Raw genomic sequence first — 22,155 nt, 5'->3', positions numbered from 1 at the left:
AATTTAAAAACAAATGTTACATGAGTAAAAATCGAAAGGGAAAAGTGGAAAGAACTAATTTACAACGGTTGGATACAAAATAAATGATAGAAAAAGTCAAATGATGAAAGACATAACCAAAAATAAATGATAGGAACAGAAAATATAAATAAAGAAATGATGGATATACGGGTGGATCTGTGAAGATACAGTTGGCGAAAAAGGATATAAAAAGCACTAAAAAAAAAACCAACAACACTGTATATCCTAAATGTCGGATCTATCAAGTAGATACAAGGTCACGGATGGAAATTTATAAAAAGCACTAAAAATGACCAACGACACGAACAATAAAAATTGTCAAATTTTCGGGACGCCCTGTCCCTTCCTCAGGACAAAGAAAAGAGTTAAAAAGTCATAAGAACAAAGGAAAAAGCGAAACAAAAAACAACTAGCACTACTACTAAACTACTAAACACTATATATTTACATACTAAGTTACATGTTGATTTGGAAATTTTTAAGAACACTATTAAAGAAAGAATCCGGACCGCTATGAAATGCGTCCGGTCTATCGGGTATACTCGGGTGAAGTGCGATTTACATAATTGAACGAATTAATTATGCTAATTAATTACGACAATTTACATATTTTGGATCAGAGGTTGTGCTCTATATGAAATATTGAAAAAATGGTTCAACTTTTGGCCATTTTCAAAGGAATTTACAGGATATGAGGAAAATGACGCATTTTATGACGTCATAATGCATTGGCTAGATGGGAATTCACTTAACGATTAAAAGATACGTGGTCACCAACACTCCAAGTGATAAATACTGCATTTGCAACCTAAACTGAGCGGTTTTGATTTTTCAGAAATTCTCAGGGCCACATAAGGCCCAAAGTGGCTCTTGCTCTTTAAACTTGTATTGTGGCCACACCCTTTCACGGTTTGAATAAATTTGAATCTAAATTATAAGAGGATGCTTCCTACTAAATTAGACCAACCATGGTTTTTTTTGTTCTTGAAATGATTTATTTTTATTTTCTTAGATTTTTCCGGGATACTTCTCTGTAAAACTTTGATCGTTCATTGTGGCCCCATCTTACCCCCAAGGGTCGTGATTTGAACAATCTGAATTTAAACCATTTGAGAATACTTCAAAATAAATCATAGCTTTGATATTCTTGAAGTTTTTTAAGATTTTCCATGTTTGCTATAAAAAACTCGCCCACTGTGCCCACACCCTACCCCGGGGGTCATCATTTATATAATTTAAACACACTTGAATCTACACTGCTTGAGGATGCTTAAACATAAGCTTCATATTTTTTGCACAGTGGTTCTTGAGGAGAAGATCTTTAAACGATGCATTTTTTAAAGAATTCGCAATTATCTCCCCTTGCAAGAAGAAATGGCCGTTCGTTTGAACAAACTTGAATCTTCTTTGTCCAAGGATTTTTTTTCGCAAATTTGGTTGAAACTGGCCAAGTGGCAACAACAAAAAATCGAAGATGACGACAGACAATGGAAAAAAATTTTACCAGACAAACTCACTTGAGCCAGATGAGCTGATAAAAGGAAAATGCAAGGATCTAGAATATAATCATCAAGTTATAGACATTTAAAAAATCAGCGCCCTGCACTTGTCAAAGTTTCAAGATTCTTCAGAGTATCCTGCCTAGTTGCAGTATTTTCATACCTTCAGATTGAGAAGTTCTTTCAGTTGATGAATTTTGAGGGGTACATGTAACTGATATGAACACACATAAGCTTACTGATAAGTTTTGTTTGTGCAATTTTCAATCCAATGAAAGATGTAGATTCTCTAAAAACAAAACCTGACACCATCTTACAGTGTAAAAGTTAACGTGTTGATGTTTTTAAACAACTCACATGTATTTAAGGAGATGTTCTATAAGTTGTACTACAGCTATTCCCTCTGATGGCGAATGTTCATAGTTTAGGCCACAAGCTCCGTCTTCAGAAATGATAAATTGCATAGTTTTATCATACCAGCGATTGGCACTGTTGAGATGTGTTCCAAGCCCGTGTAACATTTGGTTGGCGAGAGAAACATCATCCCTTATGTTACTCTGTGTTTCGTCAACGCTATTTCGATGATTCAGTGCAATTGGGATAGCCGAGTCCATACACAAAATAAATATCGAGCGTTCTATTGCATCCAAAGAATCGCGATTAGTCGATTCTGCAATTTAAGGTCAAAATCATACGAAATAGATATACCTGTAAATGATATATGTTGTAAATAATAGTTAAAAAGAGGGAATAACAATATTCGTTAAATTTTAAACCTCGTTGTATTCGTTACCTAACTGTTTAAATATCACTGAAAATAATGTTGATCAAGTTACTTCCCCTTTTTGTGACGTCATAAGAGACACTCGACAGAATCTACTTTATACACTGAACCAAACTTCTACGTGTTCACTTAATGTTTTTTAACTTTTAAAGAACAAATGCATACAATAAATTATTTCGTTAATTCTTAGTTAATGGTGCATATTTCAGTTCGATGTTGCGTAAATTTCATCTAAGTATCTCGTCAGAATTTTAAGCAAAGTGTCAAGGAAATGATGTACCCTCAAAATGAAAATTCACACAAAATATTCTCTAAGGAGTAAGACCACCCCTCGCTCTAATTACTGCAAGACATCCTTAACTGTTGGATACCATGTACCCCTGAATAGAATATTGACCCATCTGCCGCCACACCTACTGCGTAGATCTTTCCAAACCGTTGAAATTGTGTGGAAGGGGAGGGGCTTTGACATTCCTTATAAAAATCCCAAACGTGTTCAAGGGGATTCAGATCCGGGGATTTCACAGTGCATCATCACACATAGGCCTTTTGGTCAATATCCTTGATCGTTTAGCACGTAAGTGTGCCGCTTTAGGCATGATTCAGACTGCTTGAGATGATATTAGACTACCTCGAGAACTGATTTCTTATCATTTTCATACGATTAAAATTGTTTGTTTTCATGTTTCTAAGATTGTTTCAAGACAATTAAGATCATATGCAACGTAGTTTGAGGTTTGTTGGGTTCTTCCCTGGAGTTGAAGAGTTCCACTAAATAAAGGACCCGTGTGCAATACTTTTACTGTCTATATATGGATTTGCACACCTCTGCTATAACAAATTTTGATGAAAAAAAAATCTAGAATTTATGTTTTGTAATTTTTGTACATTTTTCTTTGAATAATGCAAAAAATTTCATAATTTGATATCAGTTTAAAACCCCTGGTAAATCATGCTAATTTTTTGTCTAAGAACATGTATAAATTTAGAATATCTTGAAAAGTTATCAGTAGGTAAGGTACCTTGCGTATGTCCTTAAACACTCTTGTAACCTGGTGTGACGCGAAATCTTGGCCCCAGACGAAGATCAAGGTCACTTCCGGTTTGGTTAAATTTTGTCCAAAGCTTTAAAATTGTGATTATTTGGGGATGAAAATGGCACACAGCCTATAGAAAAATGTTTTTAAGGACAGATGATACAAACAAATTTTTTCTTTGAAAAAGATTTAATGTGATGTCACAAGTTTAGAAAAGTGGATGGTTCTTAGAATTTTTTCTCCGAAGAACTGGAAAATGAAATAGACCTGGAAAATATTAGTAATATTTCAATAAAAAAACAAACATGGACAAATCACATTCAGTAAATGTTTACAGGTGAAAACAAATTTCAGAATATGTTATTTTGGCACTAAAAGTGCAATATAAACTTAAGAAAAATATACCAAGCCAGGTGAATTTTAAGAGGAAGATCAAAATGACAAAAAATTAGTAATATCACATAGGCTGATTTTTACCATTTAGCTTTTCCTAATAAAATTCACCTTGCTTGGTATATTTTTCTTAAGTTTATATTACACTTTTAGCACCATGTTAACATATTCTGAAAATTGTTTTCACCTGTAAACCTTTACTGAATGTGATTTGTCTATATTTGTTTTTTCATTGAAATATTACTAATATTTTTTAAGTCTTTTTCAAATTCCAGTACTTAAGAGAGAAAATTCTAAGAACCATCTTCATTTCTAAACTTGTGACATGATATTAAATCTTTTTCAAAGAAAAAATTTGTTTGTATCATCTGTCCTTAAATGGGTTTTGATACTGGTAATTAATTTTTAAAAGTAATATAAATATATAATTAAAGTATATCATTGAGGGATTGAGCTCGGCGCAAGCGCCTCGGGAAATAGACTTGCTCTTGGGGAACTGGAATCTTGCTGACTCCCTCAATGATATACTTTAACTGTTTTATTATACCGATACAAAAATAAGACATTTTCAAAGCCAGTAACTGCAATTCTTATTCAAACAGTGCAATTATAAAGGAAATGGAAATAAAGGAAATATTAATTACTTAGAATGTAAATAAAATAAATAAATTCATTAAAATGTTTTTGCATTTGAATCAATTAGATACAAAATACTTGTATCTACAAGAAACTTTTTTTGTTATATAAACAATTTCCACTGTTACAAAGAACATTTACGTGATCTGTGGATACATGTAGCTCTCAGTGCACATTAGTTTACAAGGATGACGTCACAATAACAAGTTACATTTTCCCGTATAAATTAGGCCCGCCTCCTTGTACAGCTGCATTATGAATATTCATGATTTTTTGGAACACATCGGTACTTTTCATATGATTAAAAGAAATTGCTAGGTGTTCTGAATAGGTGTGTATCAGTTCATCAAACTGACATGCCTTTCTGCAAGGAATCAGTCTTTCTGAGGTGATTTTCAGGAAATCAGCAAAATTTATTATACCTCAACTGATTTTTCACTATATAAAATTAAATCGATATATTTTGCTGATTTCCTGAAAATCACCGTAAATAAACCGATTCCCTGCAAAACAGACTGATTCCCTGCAAAAAAAGTACGGTTTTTTTTTTTTGATGAACTGATACACACCTATTCGGAACGCTTGACATTTTCTTTCAACTTACGACAAACTTAAAAATGTTCCGAATAAACTCATGAATATTCATTAATGAATCGAAATGCATCGCGAGTCAACTGGTCCCATATCAATCAAAAAGAACCAGTTTACTGGTAGCGAACGACAACAGAAAATTAGAGAAATGGTGTGCTCAATATTTGCGTAATGTTACTTTCGATTTTACTAAGTAAAAACTCGGACAATGAACTGATTTATTGATACAATGGAATTCCTTTCATGACTGTATTCTGTTTTGTCGTACTTTTTATCTATTCCTGTTGGAATAAAACATTGTTACTGAATACAGTTTTGAATATAATTTTTTCAAATGTTTTGTTTGTATCGGTATAATAAAACAGTTAAAGTATATCATTTCGGGAGTCAGCAAGATTCCAGTTCCCCGCGAGCAAGCCTATTTCCCTCGGCGCAAGCGCCTCGGGAAATAGACTTGCTCTTGGGTAACTGTAATCTTGCTGACTCCCTCAACGATATACTTTAACTGTATAATATTGATTTACTCTTATATAGTGGAAAATCAGTAGAGGTATAATAAAGACAAATAAAAAAGGAAATAAAAGTGAGTAAAACGTGGTGCAAGTATGGAATGCCGTCACTGCCTTATAGCAGAACACTACTATTGCATTGTGTCAACCTTCCATTACATTATGTCAACTCTTTATGACATTAACCCACACTACTGTTGCATTGTGTCAACATTCCATTACATTATGTCAACTCTTTATGACATTAACCCACTCTACTATTGCATTGTGTCAACCTTCCATTACATTATGTCAACTCTTTATGACATTAACCCACTCTACTATTGCATTGTGTCAACCCTCCATTACATTATGTCAACTCTTTATGACATTAACCCACACTACACACACATTATGTCAACTCTATACATTTACACACACTACAACTTGCATTTCGTTATGTTTACTTTTCATGAGATCTTAGTTTTTATTAACTGATGTGAAAAGCTCATGCCATACTGTGCGCACTCTTCTACATTATGTCGATTCACTATTACGTTATGCGAACACGGATATCCTCGGCCTTTATATGAGCATAACGTATTTTCCGCGTTCCGCAAGCACTAAAAATGGCGGGAGAAAAACTGTCGTAGAAGAGATTCTCAGCGATTTGGGAATGACATCTTTAAATGAAAACTTTAAGCGACAAATGACTGACGTGCAAAGCCTTAACACTGCGATTGTGAATTAAAGTCACGTCGAAATTCAGTGGTGTTTACTTTAATCTCATAATTAAATAAATTAAATATTATGAGTCGTGCAGCAATCATTTTTTTCTTTTTATTTTGATTCTTTTTTTTTAAATAAAAGTCTTAAACTTTGAAGGACATTGCATTAGTTTCACAATAAGCTTAGCTGAATTAAGTTGAAAACTTTTTTCTATAAAACTATTAAGCCTGAGAGCTTCTCCGCTTTCCGCCCTTGGTTTCCAACCATATACCGTCCCCCTTGTTTCAAGATTCCCATATCTGCCACTGATATGTGCCCATGCATGCTTACTAAGGCATATTCAATTGATTTAGATGAGCGACTGGTAGATTTTTGTAATAGAATTCTGGCCCTGGAATGATTAAAAAAAATTACTAACTCCAGTGACGTAGCATCTTTTTTTTTGAAAGAGGAGGTCAGCCAGAAAAAAATCATTTACCCAAAAAACTTGACAAGCCAAGAAAAAAAAAGTCCAAGGCCGAAAATGCTATTTCGGGGAGAGGGGTCCAACTTCGATCAGTCCTATTTTTTTTCCAGATATATTACAATACCCTTAGTGGATTATACTTCAACAAAAAGTAGGGGTGGGGGCTGTACAGTTTCAATGAACATTACATTTTCTATAGTAAAGTTATGTCTGAGAAAAGAGGGGGGTTGATATTATGTGCCTGTAATTTGTCCTAATCAATCTGGACCCCCCCCCTTCTTACTCATTAAATCACGGTCGTCATCATTCATTATATACTAGATATACAGCTTTTAGATAATGTAAATGTTTTTTAACATGGAGTTTTGACATAATGTAATAAAGTATTGATATAATATAAAGATATGTTCACATTATGTTATACACTTTTTACACCACAGAATAAAGCACTGACATAAAGGTAAGATGTGTTCACCTCATATCATGATGCCCTCGCCGTAAAATAAAGATAAATCCATATCACGTAATAATGCTTTGATATAATAGAAATATACATTCTCAAAAAGGAATGGGCTTTTGACTTCGTGTAATGATAAGTTTAATTATAAAACACAATTTACTTGACATAATGCAGTTTTGACCTCACATTTTAAAGAAATGAAATGATGTAAAGAAAAATTCATTTCATGCAAGAAAGTTTTAACACAATGTAAACACATTATCACTTCATATAATGAATTTTTTACTTCAAGTTATGAAGTGCTGACATAATGAAAGGATGTATTTACTTCATGTAATGCAGCATTGACATGATGTTAAGATATATTTACATCATCTCATAAAAAATGGACATAACGTAAAGATATGTTCACATCACGTAATGATAAATTGACATAATAAATGCATAGTTGTATGCTATAAGGCAGTGATGGCGTTCCATATGCAAGGATAATCCAGCTATCAACATTTCAACGGCTCTCCATTCTTTCTCAATGGTCATTTTGCCAATGTTTCTTGTTTTTTAGTGAAACCACTTTTTAAAATTTGATAATGATCACAAGAAAATGATAATTACACAAAACACGTACCGCAAAGTACAGATTTGGTTTAGAATTAGAATAGGCTTTACATGTGTGAACCAATCAAGGAAAGTACGCAAATTGATTGTTCTTCTACGACTCATTCCGTTTCGTCCGAAGCCGGTCAGTGGAAATGAAAATTACACAACTGACCAGGGATCATCGCAGAACATAGCGAATGTACATAACTGGTGTTAAATTCTTTTAACTCAAGCACTCAATTATATTTCCGCAAACAGAAAATGTTTTAGAGAAAATGAATTTTTGCATTGTTTCTAATTCGTCATACACATAGGACCATTTACTGACTTTCACTGGTGAAAAAGTATCTAAGTATGTAATTTTCTTATGGCCGTTTGAACTTGGGATATGGCGATTTTATTTATGTATAGTATACTATAATAAACAATGAACAGATTAATAGAAATTACGTCATTGTTGGATATATCATCCGTTGGAATCCGAAGATGTTACTATCACACATGCTTGGAGAGGAGACCCCCCACCCCATGGTGTTCCGTACCATAAGGGTTCTTTGACATTTTAAAAATAAAATATTTTTTATGACATATTCACAAAGTATTACAACTGAAAAATCCAAAATTTAAGTTTAAACTAACCATTTGAAAAAAGTTTCAAACCCTCTGTAAAAAAAGAACGCCCTATTTTAGTATCAGAGCATAGACGCTTGGTTTCATAGTGGTGTATTTTGTGTATTATGTGTTTTTCTAGATGTGTCTGAATACCCTCTGAATACCCTCATTAAAATAGAAATATTTACAAATGTTTTCCTTTATATAACACTACTGAAGGCAAACGTTTTTATAACTGTGTAAATACAGGTATGGGGTCAAGAGGTCATAGATGTGCGTTTAGATAAACGTTCGACGTAATTTCTCTGTGACGTCATAAAGGGTCGACGCGCGTTTAGTGGATTACATACATGCCGTTGGGTTTGAAAAATAAACGCATTTCACACGTTAAAAGTAACAATCAGGCAAATATAAAGTATGAATAAGTCTCAAATGTAAATATAAGTAATAAGGTATCATTTTTTGAGTTTTATTGAGATGTAAAACGGGTTGGCACATCATCAAATCTTCCATAAAGCCTTATTTCTTAAATAAAAATTCGCTGAAATTAGCACGTTTTAAAAATGTCATATTTACTGTAAAAAGAGTGAAGGTATGACACTCGCCATCTTGGATTTTTCAGGGCGCCTCGGTTACAATGAAAAGCTAGCGAGAACAAGTTTGGCGCGGTTTCTGATCTCTCTAGATTTTCCGTGTAATTCCGGGACGCCTCTATATTTTTCATCGCCAATCATGCAGTTTTGCAGATTGTTCCTTTACGGTATATAAATTTACTTGTATTTTTTACTCCAGCATGATAGAGGTTAACGGACGAACGGCGAGATACATGTACTTTTGACTTGGCGCCGCGCAATATACATGCATATACCGAGTACATATTTTAAAATATTTACATTTGCAAATGTTTTCCTTTATATAACACTACTAAAGGCAAGCGTTTTTATCACTGTATAAATACAGGTATGGGGTCAAGAGGTCATAGATGTGCGTTTGGATAAACGTTCGACGTAATTTCTCTGTGACGTCATAAAGGGTCGACGCGCGTTTAGTGGATTACATACATGCCGTTGGATTTGAAAAATTAACGCATTTCACACGTTAAAAGTAACAATCAGGCAAATATAAAGTATGAATAAGTCAATAAAACTCAAAAAATGATACCTTATTTCTTAAGTAAAGAAACTTCACAAACTAAAACTTGACAAAAACGGAAAACATCAAATATCGAAGTATTCGTATGACAGACAAGGAATTCATGTAAACTTGCTTTGTTAAATTCCAGTAGGAGGGAGGGTGCAATATACACGAACCAATCGTCCGGTGCCTGTGATCTTGTGTAGTACTGTAACAAAAATTCAAAAAAAAATCCTTCTCTCCGAACAGAATTGTGGCTATAAATACCTAAACTTACAAACTAAAATACAATTTAAATTTTGAAATAAAATCAATAAAATCGTGAAACATTTTATATTTAATTAAACTGTGGCCTAAACTCGTCGCTCATATTTATAACGTTGTGTGTTTATTAGCCTCAAACCCATCTCTTTTTAAATTTAATATATTTTCCTCAATTTTAGGCTCTTACGAAATAAATATATACTCATGTCTTCGTCCGATTTATTGGTACAGTTAAAAGAGCACATTGCAACATCTCGCGAACAATAATGTTCCAAACCCGGTAATAATATGAAGTATGCACTTTATATTTCATGTTGTCTCTTATGACGTCACACAACAAGGGAGGAAAGCGATTTACAATAAATGATCCACTTGTCACACAGGTAAGTTTAAACGACAGTTAGTGATGGAAATTGGTGACAAAAAATAAAACAGACCATAGAATGTCATTCATATTGCTCCAGAGGCTGATAATAATGAATAATTATGAATTTTCACAAAATTATTGTACTTGACCTTTAAAGATTAAAGTAATGACAATTTACATCACACTGAACAGAAATTTTAAGGTTTCAACAAAGGTCAAAATGTCCAAAAAATTATTTTTGGAATAGCTCCAAAACTATGTGGTTTTTAAAGTTAAAACTTTTACAGTTTATTGATGTATCGAAAACGAAATTGAAGTGTCATTACGACATACTCTGATTCACTGAGAGACTCTGCATGGGAGATTGTGAATTTGTATGACAAAGCAAAATTGTTATCTTCTAGTCTATCTTGGTTTTCAATAAAAGTGCAGAATTAAGCAGGTGCACTTTAAAAAAAAATATGCAAATTTTTTCAAATATATTTTTTTCTCGAAAAATTATTTTTTTAAATATTTGATTTTAAGTTATACTTTCTATCTGTTAATCAATGATATGTTTATAAACTGTAAAAGTGTTAACTTGATTCTTTACATAGTAAACTAATTTTGAAGCTATTGTAAAAATAAATTTTTGGACATCTTGACCTTTAGCAAAACTTTAAGAGAGTACAGCATTTACTCCATTAATAATCACCTTCCATAAGTTTTCCTCTAGCTATGGCCCAGCGGTCTCTATAGGCTGCCGTTAATATTCCAACGGGTTCCACACACTCCTGGTTCTCCTCAGCCATTTTACTAATCCGACTCAACTGCGTGAAGAGGTCTTCTTCGCTTAAACGTGTAAAGTTGATTACAACATCCAGTACAAAATACTGAAATAAATCAATGTAGGAGTGCAGATTGGCATATCTTCTGTCTTTCTACAAATATTCTTCAAGATTCGAAGGAGAAAATCACAATTTCATGCATATTAAATGTGCAGATTTTGGATTTTCCACAATTTAATGTTTTTTTCTTTATAGCATATATTTTGGTGTACATCGAAATGTGTGAGGGTCTATCGTGCATTCTACCGCGCCGTTACGAGGTTTCGAGTGATCAGTTGTATTTCCAATGGATTTTATATAAAGAAAATATAACTGAGTATAAATGAATTCCATTTGACGACCATTTTGTTATTCACCGGGGTCGTACAGTAAAACATCCCTCATAGTTGAGTATCCAATGGGAGATATACTTATGTAATATTCTCTATGAAATAGAGGAAAAAAACCTCCAACATGGAGAGGGTTAATTTTACTATAAGTTCATTAACCTGTAGAATTACTTCTTCCCAGTTAACCTGACAAACCAATTGTACAACCGTTGCAATGCTCATCATACATGTATATGACTTTTAAACCTGAAAATCTTTTAAAAAATGATCATGCAATTTTAACAAATTTTCTATTTAAAAAAATTAAATCACAGTACCAGCTTTTTCAAGATCTCTCAGTTTTTTTTCCTTTCCTGATCAACATATTAGTGGGAAAGTATATGCAATAGCTTAAAGAAAACTTTAAGAATTTACAACAATGAACCAACAAGATACTAGCCGTTTACAATTTAAACATTGTTGTCAGAAGAACAAAACATAATTATACTTCAGGAAGGACGTGCTTTCATAGTATTGATATCGATGAGATCTTCTTTTGATATACAAAATTCTGGATAAATTTTGTAATGAATTCTTGATTCAATAAAACATTCTAATAATGTGGATTGAGAAAGAAAGGAAAGTTACTACGAGTATTGCAATTCATCCGGGGTTGATTTTCTGTTGACATATCAGGTATATTTAAAATTTTGCTATTACATGTAGTCGATACGGAAGCTGGTATGTGCCAGGTTAAAAAATATTTTATCTGGCGGCCGCCAGAAACTCATCTGGCGACCACCAAAAATTATTTTTTCGGTAACCAGATCTATTTATCTGGCGGCCGCCAGATACACTGTAAGTTTCTTGCGACCGCCAGTTATTTATGTGGCGACCACCAGATAAATTATTTTTTCTACCTGGCACCTATCGGGTTCTGTAGGTAAAACATTCTGAAGTATTTTTTTCTAAATAGACTTTATTTCGAGGGGAGTGGAGTTTCCATTCCGGGGTTAACTATTTGACACCGATTTCTGATGCAATATAACCACCCATAATCACACATACCTGGTTTTTGCAAACAACAATAATGTGTTCTGGATCAGGCAGAAGATGGCTGTTATTGGAGGTCAGAGAGTCCTTTTTGATTCCAGGAACTCTGTACGATGTGAATAGTCTGTAATATTGCTCCATACATAAAGGTTGCCCTTTCTTATTATGTCGTGCTCTGTCAACGGGGAGTCCCCGACTGAGGAATAGAACAATAATCATGACAATGCTTCCAAGTCAGGCATTGTCCTATCACTTTATAATTGATAGAAAGATCAATCTACTGTGTTTACGTAAAATTTCATCATTTTTTACTTATTGAGAACCTTTCCAAAACAGACCTCATACCAGTTTTTAAACATTCTGACAAATAAAAGAAGCCAGCATGTTTCCAGTAAAAAAAGGTTCAAAAGTGCAAACTTTTTTTTTATAAAACTGAGTAGCTGCAGAACTATAGCTCTTCGAAATTTTTTTTAACAGACCAGAGAGCTACAGTGAAACCCATTGAAAAATCTGACTGTATAATTTATTGCGCACAAAAAAGTGCGCTCGAATCTGGATTAATTCCTCCAAATTCTTACCTCAATTGCAAAAAAAGCTAGATTTCAAAAACTTCCTTACTCCTCTATCAAGTACTCTCGTAGTTTACATCACTACGAAGCGCCTTGGACCGAACTATCTTGCAAACCAAAATGGCAGTATAAATAGATAAATAAATAAATTTTTGATGATCTCAATTCTAGGGCCAGGAGGGCTAGTGATTATAAACAATCATAAGAAATGTTTTGTTGTGGAAACAGTGAAAGAATACGTTAGGAAAACAAGAAGTTGGTAATATTTTGAGATGATAGTTTTTAAAGCATGGAGAAATGAATCAAGGAACGGCACACTTTTTGTGCGCAATAAATATACAGTTTTTTCAATGGGTGGCACTCTAGCTCTCCGGTCTGTCAATACATATTCTTTACAGAGAGCTACAATTCTGCAGCTAAAAATGAGGACATTACACGTCAATGATGGTCTTATAATCCAATATCCCCGATATCAATCTGGCAGCGTATCTAAAAGTTAAAGAAAATAAATAGTTTGAAAAATATTCAATACAGTGAATGTGTGAGACAAGAAATCATCAGGTTATCTTTAAGAACGTGTTTGTTTTGCCATCTCCCGACCGACCGACTAAAAATGGTCGGACTCAAGAGTTTATTATTTATTTTTTTTTTTTACATTCCATGACACGATTTTATAAAATTCCTCTTATCTCGTCAATAAATATTTTGAAATTTTCTGGAAAAAGGATTTTCCCACCAGCCTACCACCCCAAAATTTTACCAAGGGCAAACAAACATTATTTAAAGATGACAAAAGCCATAATGCACATGTATAAGATACAAGTACATGTAGCTGCAGAACTTAGTAGCTCACTAGCTCTCCGGAAAAAATATATTGACAGTAAGTTCGACCATTCCAATTTTTTTCCGACCAGCGAGCTACAGATCTGCAGCTAGATATAAGAGGACACAGTATTGTTTTATGTTCATACCGTAACTGTTCTCTTCGGTCGGAAAATCTCTGGCTTGGGAAGACCATACCTGGATTAGAGTTGATAGGCAACGGTAATCTTATTTTCAGGTACATATCCTCCAACCACCAATGGTAAGCCTACAGTTGATTTAATACAACAAGTTGTCACGCTTTCTATTCTTTCTTCATCATGCCCAAAGAATTTACATGTATGTAAATGTGAAAGAATATCTGTTAAAATGTTAATGTTAAATAATGAAATTCGTATTCAAAAGCTAAAATTTTACACCATTTTGAAAAAAAAATAATAAAATTAATAATTTTCAATAATATACAACTAAAGCTTAATTAATGTGCAGGATGTATATCTATCAAACACGTCCCGAATTTCGTATTCAAGATAGTTCTCAGACAAAAGAAGTATCCAAAAAAATAAGCGTTTCAAATGCTTTTTAGCTCGCCTGAGCTGAAAGCTCAAGTTAGCTTTTCTGATCACATTTTGCCCGGCGTCCATCTGTCTGTAAACTTTTCACATTTTTGACTTTTTTCTCCAGAATCACTGGGCCAAGTTCAACTAAACTTGTCACAAAGCATCCTAGGGTTAATGGAATTAAAGTTTGTTCGAGAAAAGGACCACGCTCTATTGCAAGGGGAGAGAATAGAGAAATAGTGAAAAATTGGTGGCATATTTTAAAAACCTTCTCAAGAACTATTAGGCCAGGAGATATGAAACTAATGTGGAAGCATCCTCAAGTAGTGTTTATTCAAATTTGTTCAAATCATGACACCATAGGGTAGGGTGGGGCCACAATGGTCAATCAAAGTATAACTTAGAAATGCATAACAAAAATCTTTAAAAGTCTTCACCTGAAGAACAACAAAGCCATGATTGGTCATATTTTTATAGAAGCATCCTCAAAAAGTGTTAGTTCGAATTCGTTCAAATCATGACCCCCGGACATAGGGAGGGCAACAATGGACGATCAAAGTTTTAACATAGACAAGATGCCCTTGGGCCTTATAGGTCACCTGAGTATCATGTTACAACTTTTCCAACAATTGAATTTGATTCGTGTTTATCAAAGTTCCAAAGTTTAAACTTTGGTTCTATAGTTAACAATAGTAAACTAGAGTTAACTATAGTTACTATAGTATTTTTTGCAAGGTTTATGCCAGTGATCTAAGTATATATGTATGATGAATAGAATACTGATCCTTGATTAAGTCTCTTTTTGTGGCAAGACTGAAATAAGACTACAACTGTAGGAGTAGCTTTTCATAAAATTTTACAGAACTTTCAATTTAAATAACTACATTGCAACATCAATCATCAAAATCAAAAACACAAAACTGATTTTATGTACTAGTATCTCAGTGTAATCTACTTTGCATACCAAATAAAAGTTGGTTTACAGTATATAGAATTATGCATCTTAGTGTAGTCTACTGGTGTGCCAAGTTATATTGAAATCAGACCAAAGCTGTAGGAAAAGTAGCATTTTGAATGTTTTTCACAGAAATTTCTATTTTTAGTAATCACGGCAACACCGTTCATCAAAAACCGATACACAGAATTATGTATCTTAGTGTAGTCTTTTTGTGTCCCAAAGTTATACTGAAATCAGACTAAAGCTGTATGAGGAGTAGCATTTTGAATGATTTTCACAGAAATTTCTATTTTTAGTAACCATGACAACACCGTTCATTGAAATCGAAAACATATAAACAGAATTATGTATCTTAGTGTAGTCTATTAGTTTGCCAAGTTATACTGAAATCAGACCAAAACTACAGGAGGAGTAGCATTTTGAAAAATTGTTTACAGACGGACGGACAGACAGACAGACGGACGGACGCATTACTATCGCATAAGCTCTTCTGGTCTCTGACCAGTAGAGCTAAAAATGTGTATAAATGGATTTTGATACTGGTATACAATTAATTTTTAAAAGTAATATTGATGTAACCATCAAAAAAAAATGTAAACAATGGAAATGAGTGTTGATCATCAAACCGCTTCGATATATGTGAAAAAGGCATGCGTCTAAATGATGGAGACAATAATTAGTCGAGAATATTTTGAAAACTTAAAGTCGGATGAAAATCGTACAAAATTGATACCCTTTTAAACTTTATCAATTCCTCAAGTAAATGTTGGCTGCATAAAATATAAATTGAAACCAGATACATTCATTACCTATATTCAAAAATATATTTCACTTGAAGAATATAAAACATGAACTGTGTAGATCGAGTACGTTTTTATGCGACATGTAAAATTCGATGTTCTGAAAAAAGGGACCTGTCCTTTTTTCGATAGTAAATGATAAGCAACTTTATATAGTAAATATGAAAAACATATAATATTTTTACAGATTCACTTTATGGAAGTAAATATATTATGTATCTCGTAATTTATAAAGGGAAAGAACATTCTGATGAACACTCATTTTAATGTTTAGAAAACCTTTTATTCAGAATAACTTCTCCCACCTCAATCCCCATACACACTCTAAAAAAAGTTTTACTTGTTGTTTTTAAAATAAGATATTAGATTAAGAAAAACTAGTAATTATTAGTAATCCATTTAGTCAGAATAGCAAGTAAATGACTATCATGGTTAGTAATTGTAAACATAATTAGTAATAAGAATGAATTCATTTACTTATAAAATGATTTACTAAGTATCAATACTCAATAGGAATTCTATTACTAAATGAACTACTCATTTTTAGTAAATTATTATTACTTAATTTAGAGATAATATGCTTTCTATTTACTACATTTTATGAATTATTACTAAGTAAATGTAATTCTGAAATTAATTAAAATCTAGAATATTATTACTCAAATGAATACTAAGTAATTGAAATACTTATCATATTTACTAAAATCGACATTATTTACAAGAAAAACTGCAAAGTATCGTCCCTCTGATAAAGGAGATACATGTAACTATGAAATATAAAATGTAGACTTATCACAGTTTTCTTGATCATAGTGTCCTAATTGAGCTTTCTGAGTAGTCAATTAGATGAAATCTACTTGGAATGGTAACAATACTTTCTATTTCTTTTGCCAATTTCTTTGTAATTGTTTTATTATATTTAACAATAAAACATTTAATTCCAACATCAAAAGCCTTATAAATTGAATAAGTTGTCTCTTTTTAAGGACCAGTTTAAAAATGGTTTAAAGTTTCAAGTACTTAATACAGCATTTTAATTAGTATGACTTTTTTTTTTACATGAAGGAATATTTAGAAGGAAGATAACTCCTCCTCACAGACAATTAATATGGAAGCCAAAATTATATATAACTTTTCAAGAATTCAATCCTGATAGTGATTAGACTACCATTTTTAAGTAATTATTTGTATTGAAACTGCTCTGAATTCTCCTTGATTCAGTAAATAAATTAGTGTTTTAAGTAAAACAATTAAATACAATTTAAACAAGATGTGTTTGGGAAACACTGATGCCCCTCGTATGGCAACATAGCAAAGGTTAAACTTTTCTTATATGCAAATTCAATATATTGGTATTTCTTGATATCTCAAAGGTCAAGGTCAAATGGTCAATGTTATTGGTATCTAATGAAAGGTCCTGCCACAAAAAATTCATATCTGAAATATGAAAGCACTAGCCCCAACCTTTCAAAAGTTATGGTCAAGGCTACCAATTTTGAAATGTAGATCAAACTCCAAGGTCAAGGACAAAGGATCAGATTTGGTGGTACCCAAAGAAATGTCTTGTCACAAGGATGAAATTTGTAAAGTATGAATGCACTAACCCTAACCCTTTTAAAGTTAAAGTCAATGTTTGCTTTTTAAAAGTGAATCAAACTCCAAGGTCAATGTCAAAGGGTCAAAGTTCTTGGTATCTAATGAATGGTCTTCACACAGAAATTAAATATATGTAAGTATGAAAGCCCTATCCCTTATCGTTCAAAAGAAATGGCCAAGGTTAAAGTTTTTTCACAAGGATTGAAATCTCCAAGGTCAAAGTCAAATGGTCAAGGTTATTGGTATCCAATGAAAGGTCTTTCAACAAAAAATATATATGTGAAGTATTAATGTCCTGGTATTTACTGTTGAAAAGATATGGCTAAAGAAAAAGTTTGGAATTTGTAAAAGTGGGTCAAACTCCAAGGTCAAGGTCAAAAGTACAAATTTGGCGATACTCAAAGAAAGGTCTTGTCAAAAGGAATGGATATGTGAAATATACAAGTCATAGCTCCGCTAAATCAAAAGTTATGGGCAAGGTTAAATTTTTTGCGGAAAAACAGACAAACAGAGAGACAGACAGACAGACGGACACGACAAAAACTATATACCCCCGAAACTTTGTTTACGGGGTCAAAAAAATATTAGCTATATATAGTAAATAGTGGTTAAATCTAAGTAAAGGCCAAGTAATGTTATTACTTATATACACAAATTTAAGTAAATATAAATTACTAAGTAAAACTTTTTAGTGTTTAAGTAAAACAATTCTTTAAAATACAAAAATCAAGTAAAACATTTGAATTTAGTAATTGACATATATTTAAGTAATTGATTTAAAATTTTAAGTAAATGCTTAGTAATTATCTTTTACTTATCTTTGTTATTTCAAGTAAAAAATGACTACTAAGTAAAACTTTTTTAAGAGTGCATCAACACTGTATAACTTACATGTATAGAGCAGCCCGGTCCTCCGGGCTGCAATTAAAAACTAAATAAAAGTGAGTAAAACGTGTGCAAGGATAATTCAGCTATCAACATTCCAACGTGCTGCACGATGAGGGATTGGCATCACAAAAAATGTGAAATATTGAAAAAAAATATTATGTTACTCAACTGTAGCATATTCAATACAAAATTAAAAGTTCTTTTTTATTCTTTATTTATATACCCCGTAACTTTTAATGATTGTGTGTGTATATCACATGTACAAGTACGGAAGCCCGTTGAGGCCAGTTCAGAGAAAGAAATACTTTTTATTGCGTTTAAACGCAAACCACTTTGCGTTTAATCGCAAAAGATTGCGATTAAACGCAATAATATTGCGATTAAACACAATCATTGTTGCCTTTAAACACAATAATATTTTTGCTTTTAATCTCAATAATTTTTGCATTTAAACGTAATAATATTACGATTAAACGCAATACTTTTGCGATTAAACGCAATAATAATTACGTTTCAACGCAATAATATTGCGATTAAACGCAATTTTTTTTTTTTTGCATTTAAACGCAATAATCTTTGTATTAAAAGCAAGCATTTCTATTGATCTTTGAAGAGAGCAATGGATCCACGCTGGTATTTGTTTCTTTTTTTTGTACATTAATCTATGAGGAGAATTGTGTATTGTTAAGCTTTATATAATCAGAATCTTCTGAACAAGCATTTTCGAATGGCTAAATCATGGTATGGATTTAAAGTGGAGAAAGAAATGTAGGTCTGTAAAAACAATCTTGGAAAGAAGCAAAGCTTTAGCATGCAAAACTATGCAAACAATTTTAAAGGAATTTCGAAATAAAGGACTGGAAAAAAAATAATGATGGAAAAATTATCACTCCATGTTGCGGTCACAAAGTTTACACCATGTACCTTTATATAGGGCTTAAGGAAACGACTAATGAAATGTTTAAAATTTTGTTTATGTGCATATACATATTATGTATATGTATATTCACAACCTTTCCTTTGATCCCATACAGTAAACACGAGAACACGAGAATTTAGGAGATGGATTCATATGAAATCAAAAAAATCAAATGAAAACAGATTGATCGATGTATACTACCAAGGTGATATGGCTATTAATACCACTGAAACATTCTTAATTTTCTGTGATACCTACGGAATTGATTAATGGCTGCGTTAAAAGTGTTGGATTCTAATAGGTTTAAGAAACTCTGGTTGTTTACTTTGGATGCCATTGTTAAACTTCAAATTCCAGAAACTGCAACATTTGGCCACAAAAAACAGAACCAAACGGTTCTTCTGAGTACTATACTCAGACCATAGTATTCATAATAGTTTTTGGCTAGCCAATGATTGATTTCAAACTACAGCACTGAATCATTGTGTTTAAATGCAAAATAAATCCTTAAAAGGAAGGATTATTGCGATAAAATGCAAAGAGCATTGCATTTAAGTGCAACAAATTACTGCGTTTAAATGCAAATAATTATTGCGATTAAACGCAAAAAATTATTGCCATTAAACGCAATAATAATTGCGTTTAATCGCAATATTATTGCGTTTAAACGCAAAAGTTATATATCCTCGGAGGTCCATGAGTCGTTATCCTAACTTGATCGTGACTGTTTGTAAATAAATTTGAAGTGTTGTTTCATTTCGTAAGTCATACCTCAATTAAACATGTTCTTTTCTTTGCAGTAAATTGTTCAAATAAAAAAATCATGCCTTTTTGATTACCGTCTTCCTTGGAAGACGGTATTGTATAGTTGAAGTTTTTTTACAGTCTTCGGACTATGCACTTCCTCTCTTTTGTGATTGGTAGAAAATGCATGATGAGAAAATTTTCAATTATATCATTGGTTGAAATGCAGTTCAAGGCAAGGGAGATAACTTTCTGATGATCTAATTTTCGTACGACTTAACAATTTTGCAAGATTTTCAATCTTAAAAAAATGACAAAACGAACAACAAAATCAGCAGTAATCAATTCCTAATAACATGATTTTTTGTATAGCAATAAATAAAAAGATCTCTTTAATTTCATTATAAATAAAATTTGATTTTTATTGCTTGCAGGCTTTACAATTTGTTATTATTCTTTTTCCCGTTCTTCTTTGAAGAAGGGAATGGAATCAGCCGAGGTTTGCCGAAAGCTCTCGGCCAGTCAAAGTTTACGGAGATGACCGAGCGACAACCGTGGTAGGGCTAATGCCAGTAAAAAGCTAATGTAAAAATACAAAATCAAGAAATTCAGAAGAATTATACGGCCTGATAGGTGTAGATCAGTTTACTGTTTAAGACTGTTGCTAAAGACGGTAAGCTTTTTTAAAAAGCTCTACTTGTTGTTCTCATTTCATTTAAGTTACCGATGTTTACTCGGCGACATTTTGAAAAGCAGGTCCTAGGGTCGTGACGTCAGCGGAAATTCGAGTAAAAAGGCCACGAGAATGAATATATACGTTATTCATTTTTCAACTCAAAGTTTAACTGTGTGTCAACATTTTTTAAAGACAAATTAATACAATCTTTACAAAGAATAAATTTTTTAGTTAAACAATTATAAAAACTTATATAACTAAGCTGAATTTAACACAATCTAATTCAATACAAATTTAGGCAGCAACAGCTAGCAGTATTGTGTTACTCTGTATTACAATGTGGACAAAAGAATGGTCAGGATCATTTTCTTCTCACGACACGTATTGGTGAACAATAGATCAAGTGAACCCAATGGCTGCACTTGTCACATTGCGCCCACTTCACAAATACAAGAGAAACACATCTCTTCAACTCATCTGGCTGGAACTTCTTGCACACGCAGCACAGTTTAGAGGGATCCATCTCAACATCACTGTCAGTGTCTGAAGTGTTTTGGAGATCCTCGGATATGGTCAGATTTATTGTTGATGGGCCAGGTAAATCGTCAAGAAGTGCAGTTTTTTTAAAAACTTTTCTTCTGGTGCTTCTTACCCCCAATGTCTTTCTCTTTTTTCTTCTGACTTTTTTCATGGTCTTTCATTCGCTGACGCACATTTTTTGAAATTTCCCTCCCTGACGCGATCTTGCTCATAGTTTTCCTCTCTTTTATTTCTCCTCCTCTCTTCTTTGCCTTCAGATGGTTCTCCTTCTCTTGTAACTTTACCACATTATTTTGCTGATCTTCATTTTCTCCCAATTCTCTCTCATTCTCTTGGCTTTCATTTCTAATTTCAGCGGCCAGGCCCTTGAAGACTTCTGCTGGTACCAAATACCTCGAAGGAACTGCGTCTTTACAAAGGGGGTAAATTCCGGTACGACGAAATCCTGACTGGACGTTTTCGGGAGACAGCGCCTTCGTGTACGCCTTGCATGCAACTTCTCAAATATTATACCTGGTAATTGTTGCTGCTGTTTCCCTTATCAACTTGTGACACAAACAATTGTAAATGTTTTGAAATGGGCCGTAGCAGGCAACATCCATTGGTTGTAAGACATGGCTTGTATGGACTGGAAGTATAAAGATAATTATCCCCTTCTGACTTGCCCACTCTACAAGATCCACAGACACATGGGATTTGTGTCCATCTAAGAGGAGCGATATCTGTCCTTCATCTCGTGGAACAAACCTAAAAAAGTGGGGTTCCAGATACTGTCGGAAGATTTGTCTATTTGACCACCCAGTTTCGCTCACCG

At 33.0% G+C, this 22,155-nt stretch overlaps 1 protein-coding gene across 1 annotated transcript in view; it reads right to left on the bottom strand.

Annotated features, from left to right (window-relative positions):
• Positions 1 to 22,155, bottom strand: part of LOC134252132 (choline O-acetyltransferase-like) — a gene marked incomplete at its 3' end in the record, with an annotated part of 60,012 nt that overhangs the window by 14,390 nt on the left and 23,467 nt on the right. Inside the window, exons 3-7 of the mRNA XM_062734569.1 lie at positions 13,810 to 13,928; positions 13,274 to 13,327; positions 12,285 to 12,465; positions 10,776 to 10,953; positions 1,878 to 2,190 (exon numbers count right to left, since the gene is read on the bottom strand). Of these exons, the coding sequence (XP_062590553.1) occupies positions 1,878 to 2,190; positions 10,776 to 10,953; positions 12,285 to 12,465; positions 13,274 to 13,327; positions 13,810 to 13,928 (845 nt within the window). The remainder of the gene's footprint in view (positions 1 to 1,877; positions 2,191 to 10,775; positions 10,954 to 12,284; positions 12,466 to 13,273; positions 13,328 to 13,809; positions 13,929 to 22,155) is intronic.

The sequence above is a fragment of the Saccostrea cucullata genome, unplaced genomic scaffold (assembly GCF_032062105.1).
Source record: "Saccostrea cucullata isolate Sc308-1 unplaced genomic scaffold, CSIRO_AGI_Scuc_v1 ctg2727, whole genome shotgun sequence".
Lineage (NCBI taxonomy): Eukaryota > Metazoa > Mollusca > Bivalvia > Ostreida > Ostreidae > Saccostrea > Saccostrea cuccullata.
This window is presented reverse-complemented; position numbering and strand designations above follow the sequence as displayed.